At 39.8% G+C, this 10,586-nt stretch overlaps 1 protein-coding gene across 2 annotated transcripts; it reads right to left on the bottom strand.

Moving 5' to 3' along the window:
• Positions 1 to 235: 235 nt before the first annotated feature.
• On the bottom strand, positions 236 to 9,900 carry pa2g4a (proliferation-associated 2G4, a). Of its 2 annotated transcripts, none has more exons than XM_044024896.1 (13): positions 9,716 to 9,900; positions 8,378 to 8,506; positions 7,432 to 7,537; positions 6,557 to 6,626; positions 6,381 to 6,473; positions 5,185 to 5,248; positions 4,920 to 4,998; positions 4,717 to 4,795; positions 3,642 to 3,775; positions 3,429 to 3,523; positions 2,696 to 2,823; positions 2,527 to 2,586; positions 236 to 1,556 (listed from the first exon to the last, which is right to left on the bottom strand). In XM_044024896.1, the coding sequence occupies exons 1-13, from the start codon at positions 9,795 to 9,797 to the stop codon at positions 1,494 to 1,496; spliced, it is 1,182 nt and encodes a 393-aa protein (XP_043880831.1). In that variant the 5' UTR covers positions 9,798 to 9,900; the 3' UTR covers positions 236 to 1,493. The 2 variants fall into 2 exon arrangements, with proteins under 2 accessions (XP_043880831.1, XP_043880832.1); XM_044024897.1 differs by having other exon boundaries at positions 2,533 to 2,586.
• Between the last annotated feature and the right edge of the window lie 686 nt (positions 9,901 to 10,586).

The following is a 10,586-nucleotide window of genomic DNA, read 5'->3' as shown; positions in this document are numbered from 1 at the left end:
CAAAAAAACACCTCTCAATTATCAACATAGATTACATGTTAAATTATCACAGCCCTATTTTCCACTCATATGATAAATTATCCTGAACAATTAACACAAGCCCACAAAAATGAATTGATCACTCTCAGGACAACATAACCACTAATATCCACTTAATCTTCAATCCCAACTGTTTGGACATAAATAAGCAGACCATCTTGATATTTTAAGGCAGTATTTTAAAAACAAGACCAAATGTATGAAAATGTTTTTATTTCATTACATGTAAATATCCATCAACCACCTGACAACTGAGCGACAAAGCAGGATTTTACATTTCTCAACATATTGACTTGTTGAAAAATGTGACCTGACAATTTGTGACTATCAAATTAAACTCAGGCCTTACATGATCTTTCTACTGGTCCAACATGTCTACTTTAGTTCCCATGTTTCACAAGACTCATGATGTAAAGAGGCAAGTAAGAGGTTTTTACAAAGAGAAAAGTTTTTCAAAGTTGGAGCATGATTTTTACTTTTAAAGGGGTAAAAGGTAATGGCAGTAAACACAGCAGTTTGTTCCCTAAGGTCAAGATTACAATTGTTTCCTCCTGTTTAAAATATCCTGGTGTTCCACTCGTGTTGTTGCCTTAGAAAACAGTTCTTCAAACATTGTAATTTCATCAAATACATGTAGTCGGTAAGTGACAATTCAAAGGGTAACCATACATTTATCTCTGGAGCCAGGAAACAATCCATTACAGTCAGGTTTTTTATAATTATTGTAACACTTTGACAATTTAACCTTTGAATGCATGGTGTGATCCAAAAACTAATTTTGAATAGCAGTTGTTATAATGCAGTGGATGACAACTGATTCATGAGGTGAAAAGCATTTCAATCAAAAGAAGAATGAGAAAACATTTTTTTTTTGTTTAAACAAAGACAAGTCCAGAAGCTTGTTTAAAATTTGTTTTCAAAGGTAAACAAGTGTAAAGTCACATTAAAACATCCCATTCCTGCATCAGGGAGACCAGATACACTGATGTCTTGTGTGTAATGATAAATATGAATAAAGAACCCATTAACTAACTAACCCTTTACTCTGTTAACACAAGTTCCACTTTTACGAATAGCAAACTTGCAATTTACCAAAACAGACACCAATTGTTGATGTACCATTGGGTTAAGTCTTTTGATTTTTTTTTATTCTTATTATTTTTATTTTACCATTTGCAAACAGTTTTTATTCCTATGCAAATGTGACAACAGCAGAAATCATTTCATGATACAACAGCAAAGGTTTAAAAGCTTTTAGTCCATGTGGGATCCTTCAATTATTCAACCGTGTCCAGAGTTCTCTTGAATTCAGTTTAATTTTGTGATATCATCATCTCCTGGGGACAATGGGCATAGAATTTCGGGGCAATTTATTGGGTCTTCTTTTGGTTCTCCGTGGTGCGTTACATGTGAGGAAAGGCAGTGTTGAATTATTTATCCGTTTATTCATTCATTTATCCTGCGGCTTCTGTGCCCTCAGCTGGCTGTCCAGTTGCATTTTCCGCCGTCTTTGAGGCCTGTAGGATGTGGAAAAAGGTGGCGACACATTAGTAAATTTCAAACTCTTCTCTTGGACCTTGTCCAGACCTGATATAAACATTCTTCATTAGACATGTGATCACACGCAGACAGCCAAGACTGTTTACACGGTCTCCTCTGACCACGTGAATTAATCTCACTTCATTCACACACAATTCAAACACGCAGTGACATCATGTCTGCCCACTGGTGCAAAATTGTGTTCTGAACAAGTCTGACTGTACAGATATCTCTGTTGTCAGTGTGTTTGTGATGGCATGTTCCTGGTGTCCATGACTCAGCACGAGTGACAGGTAGTCAGGAGATGAGTAAATCACAGCATGACTCTCACTGATGTATCATTAAAAACATTTTAACCATTACAATACAGAAGTCATGTGACAATCAGTGTTAATATGGTGACTGTGGGTACAAATAAAAAAATGTATTCTGTGAATCTACTGCTGGTCAGAGGACATCAGCTGAGGATGTAGGCTCCAACTCATCCTGAGGATGGATTGTGTTCCTGCATGCTGAGGAATGTAGACACAGTCCCCAAACCACCTTTAAATGCATAAAAAAATCAAAAAGAAATCTGATCTGAGGTTGCTTTCTGGCTTGGGGGGCATTCACACCAGTACTTTATGGCCGGGTGCAGCATGAGTGCATTGCATTATAGTTTATATTGGTCATTTAATGACCATCAATTGTACAGTACGTTTCAATGATGTCCAATGGGATACTATTAATGCACTTTGTGGGGTATAACTCTTCGGCAGCACGACAAAAAATGGCAAACTTACTATGTTGTGAATCATATTACGAGGTTGTGAGGGATTTCTGAAACATTTTCAGTTTGAAATTGGTCAAACAGTGAGATTTCAATGTCGACTTTTGTTAACAGTAAACACATAAGGCCTATGAGCTGGAGATCAGTTTTATATTCATTGTTCAAAAGAAAAAAATCACCTTCACCTTCTTTTTCTTCTTCTTTTGTGTTTTACGGCTTGCAGAACTCTGGAGTAAAGTCTGGGGGAGAGGAGATGTTTCATTATGAAGTAAAATGAGTAAAATTCCTGTGTGTAATGAAGGAGCTTGGTGTATGCTCAGTCTGTTCATCTATTATTCACAGTCTCACCCTTAGATCTGGATCCTGGACTTCATGCTCCGACTTGTAGAGCTCTGGGTCGAAGGGGCCGCTGGTGATTCTGTGAGGCCCATTGGCCATAAGCAGCACTGTGAACTTAAACTGAGCTACAAACTCTCCTGGGAACAAAGACACAGATAGACTGAGGTTGTTAATATGGTGTGTTCCTTCATGGTATGGTTCAGTTTGGTATGGTACGATTTGAAGTGGTAAAGCCTAGGGCTGAACAATTAATCGAAATTTTATCAAAATCGCAATACAGCTTGCTGTAATTTTCAAATCGCAGGAGACACAATATTTGTTCAAGCCAAAATATAATTTTAGGTGAATTATTATTACACATCTTATTCTACAGACTCAAGAGAACCTCTTTGCTTCTCACAAAGCTGCACAAATATCTCACATTAATCCTTTTAAGTATGTTTTTTTTTTATATATATATATATAATAATGATGTAAAAATGACCATTCCCTCTGATATCACAATCGCATTTCCTGTCAAAATAATCCCAATTAGATATATATTCAAAATCGTTCAGTCCTAGTAAAGCCCTGGGTCAGGCTTGCAAGAACAGTAGTACCCCAAGAGAATGGTGTCAAGAAATGGAATGGTTGAGGCTGATAACACTGTACTGTACCAAACTGAACCGTTCCACTCAATGGAAAATGGCTAAAGATAAAAGGGACAGCTGTTAAAGAGAATGGTCTATTTAAAAGCACCCACCTTCTTTCTCATGTAGTACACTGAAGGGCTGTAACAATTCATGTTTGGCACACTCCACCACACCCAGACGAGCTTTGGCTTCATCCTCAAATGCCCTGTTGGAGAATGGCGAATAAAGCCAAAATATTCAAGCTGCTGTAAACCTACACAAGATATTCAGCATGAGGTGGTGAATGTATCGTAATGACAACAATTTAAGTGTGGCTTTCATACCTAAGAGTGAAGGGCATGACATCAAAGCGTCGTTCCACTTCGCTGAAGAAAGTACGGGAAGTTTTCATTTTCAAGCCATACTGCTTACTGGGGTCCCTCTTGTAAATGGTGGTCCTCACACCTCCATCTCTGGCCTAATTGTAAATGAAAAATGGGTTAATTAAATTGATGCCCACTTCTTTTACAACAAGCAAAAATAAAAACCTATCGTAAATAATACAAACATCTTTTATTCCTAAAGTGTCTTTAAGGTGCCTTTGAACAAATACATTTTATATGGGATTAAAAACTGAGAAAATCAAACAAAAACAGAATAGAGAAGTCAGTCAGTCAGTCATCATCTAACCGCTTTATCCTCCACCAGAGGGTCGCGGGGGGTGCTGTGCCAATCTCAGCTACATCGGGCGATAGGCGGGGTACACCCTGGACAGTTCGCCAGTCCATCGCAGGGCCACACACAACTAGAGACAAACAACCATTCACGCTCACACTCACTCCTATGGTCAATTTAGAGTGTCCAATTTACCTAATCCCCACATTGCATGCTTTTGGACTGTGGGAGGAAGCCGGAGAACCCGGAGAGAACCCACGCACACACGGGGAGAACATGCAAACTCCATGCAGAAAGGCCCTTGTTCCAACCGGGGCTCGAACCCGGGTCTTCTCGCTGCAAGGCGAGAGTGCTAACCACTACACCACCATGTGGCCCAGAATAGAGAAGTTAAAAGTATAAATATTTCCCAACCCGAGGAGAAGGTTCTGTGACCCCACAGCCAGTACTGTACTGTCAGTACAGTCATGAGTCGGGGTGACAGGAGATTAGCAACAGAGGGGTGGAGACTGAGGAAGGCAGCGTGGAGGTGGAGCATGTCAGAACTTTGATTAATATGCCATATTATACTGTTGCAGGCATCTATTCTGGATGTGATAAGAGCATGAACAAGAGTATTTTCATCAGAGAGGGAGTGTGATTAATAGAAACTGGTGGTTCTGGTGTTCTGACCAACATGATGTTGAGTATATTACTGAAAAGTGAGTAGAGTATGAGAGCAGGAAAAGACAAGAAGACACTGACCTTCCCTTCTCCGGTGCTAATCAAGACATCCACAGCATAGACTTCATGTACCTCAAATTCTGCTTTCTCATGGTCCTTCCTGAAAATTCAGCATCAACAGCAGCCAGTCAGAGAAAGATGGGCATATACTTCATATACTGCGAAAAACTGCGTTCCCAACTTCCTCTTCCCTCTGCTAATTACTAAATGGTAATGCTAGGTACCTTTGCTGGTCTGTTGGGTTTTGGATTATGGTCTTTTCTCCATCTATGACATGTTGTTTAAGCTGATGAGACAGCATACCTATATAAAGACAAAGACAGACAGAACAAAATAGCTTTAAAAACAGGTCAAATTAACCATTTCCATGAAACATTCACATAATGACAATAATGGGGATCTTCCAGTTAAGTTTGAGGTGACTCGAGAAGGAAATTTAACAAAACAAGTCATCCAAACGTAAATGATAACACAATGAGGGGCACTCACCCTCAATAGGTGTGCATTTGAACGACTGAGCGATCTTGCTCCAGGCTTCTGTCACTTGAGTGTTCTGACAAGAGGAGGAAAAGAGTTATTACTTTCACATACAAAATACAATTTTGACTGAACAGTAACAGTTTGAAAAAGCTGACACAGCCAGCTGCTAGCACAGACATCTATCCATTTACCACTGCAGCAGTGAGTTGCATTATTACTTACTAATTAGGGGTGTCACATTTCTTCTTTGATTTGATTTTAAGGTCACGATTCCATTTGATCTTTTTTTTCTCTCTTTTAGCACAGACGCTTCTGCCATTTTTAGACTTGTGTAGTTTGGTCTACAATCATTGGTTTTATGTCATAATAACTTCATTTTTTAATTCCCATTTCGATTGTCTACATGGTGTCATGACTGATATAATATCCATCATTGGTTTGTCATGTACCACACTAAGGCCTCATTGCCAATTTAAATAATTTATTAACAATATGAATGTAACAATAACTTAGATCCATGTAAATGTTTAAATACAGTTTTTTCCACCACTGAATAAGGTCACATGTCTGATGCTACAAACACCCCTATAGGGCTAGCTATCACTTTAGCGCAAGTTGAATTTTGAGGACGTTTCGCTCCAAATGACTTGCCTTTGTTAACAGAGTTGTTTTCACAGTTACGTCTATGTCTTATGATGCACAGGGACATGCACAACATAGCTTACACTCTGTGGTTTTCTTGTTGACAGTGTGAATGCTGTTGGCAAAACGGGGAAAGCAAAATATTTCCACACTGGTGATTTTAGAGAAGCAGCAGAGGATTCGAGTTTGGTCAATACGTCGCCCAAATCGGCAATTGCCTGTTAGTTGCTATTGGGTGGCAGCAGCTTTGGGTTAGCGGGTTGTGCTACAATGGCTACAACCACAACACTGTTTTTTCCCCTCTGGCACGCATGCAGGACATCACACTGGGGGCGTGGTTAAATCCTCGATGTCACCTTTGCTTTCAAAGGTTGAGATAGTGACATTGATTCGATCAATAATACATTGTTTTCGATTGTGACAACCCTAATACTAATACATCACTACACATATTAACACATGCAGCTGTAACCTACACTCGTAACCTACTGTTAAAAGGTAAGAGCAATCTAAAACCAGAGTAGATAAGGTAACTCATTAAGGTTGTAGGTGGTTAAATGTACCTGGTTACCCGGTTTAACAAGGCGAAGAGCTGCTTCTGCACAGAGATGGGCTGCTTTGACTACATCAGCTTTACGACCAGTGATGGGGCTCTCCTACAAAAGTAAGACACAGAGAGAAGAGGATTTAAATGATTGTCCTAAGAAGAAGACACAGAAATCTGTGGCTGGCCCCTTACCTTACTGGCTCCCACAACAAAGCTGTGAGCAACGTTAGCAATAAAGCCATCGACATGAACCCCAAGATCTCTACAAACAATAAGATGAAGAGGAGAACCAGTGAATTAGCAGTGAAAGCAAATTAACCAGCCAAGCTTACTAATGTTGATGCATGAGGCAATCAAGCCTTAGCTTTAGAAGGACAAAATGTCAAGCAACTGAGGAAATTAAACTAATAAAAGTCTATACAATAAGAGAAGTTACAACAAAAAAACAGTAGATTTAAACAGTAGATTTCATCCAAGGCTGTGAATTCAAGGGAGCAGCGCTACACACAGTGATATGGTAAACAGACATACTCAGCCAGATAATTAGACTGAGAATATTGAGAATCACCCAAACCACTAGTGCGTAACAACATTACCATGAGTTTTAACAAACAACTTTAAAACAATTTCACGTGTAGCATGAGCGACATTGAAGACGACAAAGACACAAGTGGCAATACAACAAGTAAGGTGAGCTGATCTCTTCAAACAACAGCTGTAATGATTAATAGATTATTAATCAATTACTTTTTTAATCTCCAACTATTTTGATAATTGATTAATCATTTTGGGGGGTTTAACAATTAAAACACGTTCTGTGGTTTATAGCTTCTTAAATGTGAACATTTTCTTGTTTGTTAACAGATGAGGCTTACTAAAACATCTAACCTTACTTGTTGTTTGTTACACAGGACAGACAGGATGACAAGATCATAGAAGCAGAGAAAAAAACTGACATACAGTAAAAGCCAAAATACCACAAGGGAATAAGGGAGGGCAACACACGGAGGGACTCGGCACACACGGAGGAGGAAGGGGGTGACGTAATTGCAGATTGTGGTGCCTACATTTTGACCAGATCCCCATCTTTAAGTGTGTAGTCAGGGTCACTCTTCAGGGGAGAGAAGTGGCAAACACAGTTATTGACTGAGACGCTGGTGGGAAAGGCAATACCTAGAGAAGGGGAGAGAGAACCACCAAGTCTTCATTTGGAAATCACCCACACGTTTGGCACGAAAACATAGAAGGAAAGAGGGTGTGGCAAATGGTTCACCTCATAAAAACACACTGTCACACTTTCAACCTCCATTGTTTGAAATCACACAGCACAAAATATGTGTATGGCTGCATCTAGGGCTCTGTGCAGACGTGGAATTAACATCCAATCACATGCGGACAGCCTTAAGTTCAGCTGGCACTAACATGCATCTGAGATGCAACACAGGAGATCAGATGCGGCTTCCCCCACCCTGTATGCAAGTAAGCAATGACATCATGTCTTTTGGGAATAAAAAATTATTTTAAAGAGTCTTGATGTACAGATGTGTCTGGTGTTAACATGTTTGTTTCAGTGGCTGTGTGCCTACAGAAGAAGCCAATTAACTGAAAACTCTTAGTTAATCACTAACACTAACACTGCTGAAACGTGAAAATGATTTTCATCATTAGAAAAAGTAAATCATCTCTGTGAATGAGTGAAACACATTTAAAAAAAGAGAAGTGAAACAGTGGATCAGAGGATGACAGCTGGGAAGGCCATCTTTAATCCATCATGAGGACAAGATGTCCTGTGTTCATGCATGACTGAAAACATGGCCACATGTGTCCTAAAACCATCTCTAAATGTGGTCTTTGTGATCAGATCTGAGGAAACACTCAGGACTAACTAGGAGTGTTGTAACTGTACTTATGAAGTGCAAGTAGTGCTGTCCAATGACTTGGGACGGATGTTAATACCAGGTTTCATGAGTCTAGAGATCTTTTATACGGTGCAACGTATAATCTTTGCCTCACCTTTCTTCATTTCCTTTTCCTTCTTAAAGACCTTTCCCGTCTCAGTCATGATATAAGAGTCCCCCTTCCCACAGAGGCTGAGAACAGACACCCCAGGCTTGGCTGCTTCCACCACCAGACGAAGAGCCTCTGGGTGAGACAAGAAGCAAATGATTAAAATAAGCCAAGGCAAGAAGAAGTAGAGTAGGTGGTGGATGTCTAAATACATTGTCGATATATGATCAAACCAGATATTATCCAAGATCTTTACATAAAATGGTGCATTATGGTTTGTTATACAAATGTTAAAAATATTTTATAAATTGTCAAAATGATAACATACAATGGATACTGTATAGACATGCCTACCCTACAAACAGCATAGATCAGGTGTTGGAAATTTAGTATTATGAATTATGATTTAGTATAATAATACTAATCTATGATTAGGATTATGTGTAGTGGTTAGCATGTATGTGTATGTATGTGACCCTTTTGGAACAATGGCCTTTCTATGGAGTTTGCATGTTCTCCCCGAGTGTGTGTGGGTTTCCTCCCACAGTCAAAAAACATGCAGCCACTATAAATTGACCTTAGGTGTGAGTTTGGATGGCCATTTGTCTCAATGACAGGGGACAAATAGCCCAATGTAAACTGGGATTGGCACCATCACCCACCATGACCCTCATGTGTAGGATAAAGCTGTAGAAGATGAATGATTGAGATTATCTGTGTGGAGTCTCATTTGTCCTGGTAATTAATACCATAATTTGTTTTACACCTTCAGATAGCAATGTGATTTATTTGTAAATCATTAAACGTAATCATGTTTCTGAAAATGTATTAATTGATCATATTTACATTTTAAGTAGGATTTTAACCACAACGATGTGTAAAAACAGAGGTGACAAAGATATTACGAGCAGAATGACCGTTCATTCATGAAGACCCCACATTAACACTGTAGCAGACATACTAATGTCACTTACTATAACTAAGACAAACTCTTCAGCTCGACTGTGTGGACACTATTACCAACGAAATAAAAGTGACTTAATATCCGCGGGTTTACATTTTTAGGCAATATACTGCGCTAACAGGTTAGTTAGCCTCCACCAGCAGTAAAGGACAGGCAGCTCTTTCTGTGAAGCAGCTAACAGATGAGCTAGCATCGGCTAAAAATGAACCAGCTGCACCTGCTAGCTAGCCTATTCAGTGTAGCATATGTGTGTCTCGCATGTAAACCACATGGCGGCGACGGCTGCTGATGTTGGGGAACTAACGATGACAGCTGACAGGAGCACAGTATCTCGTCCTCGTCCGGTCACTGAAGGTTTACATAATTTGCAACGGACTTACGGTTGGCGATGTCACCCCCCATCTTGTATTTGGTGACCACCAGGTCCTCGGCTACGGTCTGCTCTTGCTCATCGTCAGACATCTTGGCAGTGAAGTTTCGGTCGCGGCTCAGCCTGGAACAGCCACAGTACCCAGCGGTTCGGCTCGACTCGGCTCAGCTCGGCTCTGATCGCTGCTGCTGACAGGGGCCTCCCGCTACTCCCCCAAGCCCCTCCCACACAAGGCTTTTGACGTCACAACAATCCAGAACAGCCAAAATGCGTGGAAGCCACTTTGAAATGTCGAATGAAGGATTTATATGACAAGACTTTGTAACATTGAACATTGAATTTGCGACGTAATTTTCGACTAGTTATAATTTAATTGTTAATAGTATGAATTGTAGTTGTAGATACCGGTGACGTCATTCTCAAACTACAGTCACTGATATCTGCAATTCAGTTTTTATTAGACAAAATGACGTCACTTTTACCATTCATGTGTAGATGTCTGAAACTGGAATTAGAGATATCTACAATTGAGTTACAGATATTCACAACTGAATTTTAGATATCTATATCTACCTGTTTGCCTCTTCTGAAATTAAATTTTGTGTTACTTTGTAAACGTTCACTTTCTACACCAAAGTTCATACAAAGTGATTTATTATCAGGGCACACATGAGTTGTAGATCCACCGCTGCCTCCGTCAGTATATTTAAATGAGGGTTGTTGTTGTGTTTTTTGTAACTTAGGTGTTTCGTCTTAACTTCAGATGCAACACAACTCACCAAATCTGCCAGCAATAGACCAGCAACTGCTTCTGTGCCTCTATGTCTCAAACTCAAATGACCTGGGGGCCACATGGGCTTCAGGTCTGGTAAGCAGGGGGC

This window comes from Solea senegalensis, linkage group LG4, assembly GCF_019176455.1.
Source record: "Solea senegalensis isolate Sse05_10M linkage group LG4, IFAPA_SoseM_1, whole genome shotgun sequence".
In the NCBI taxonomy this organism is placed as follows: Eukaryota; Metazoa; Chordata; class Actinopteri; order Pleuronectiformes; family Soleidae; genus Solea; species Solea senegalensis.
The sequence above is the reverse complement of the archived record's forward strand: the minus strand, read 5'-3'. Positions and strand labels throughout refer to the sequence as shown.

Bases quoted from the DNA above. Each gene is read 5' to 3' on its own strand.
- pa2g4a (XM_044024896.1), bottom strand. From the start codon at position 9,797: ATGTCTGACGATGAGCAAGAGCAGACCGTAGCCGAGGACCTGGTGGTC. The intron at 4,796-4,919 runs GTACCTAGCATT...CTGAATTTTCAG, and splicing joins AACCCAACAGACCAGCAAAG to GAAGGACCATGAGAAAGCAG. The intron at 2,587-2,695 runs GTGAGACTGTGA...CCTCTCCCCCAG, and splicing joins TCCAGGATCCAGATCTAAGG to ACTTTACTCCAGAGTTCTGC.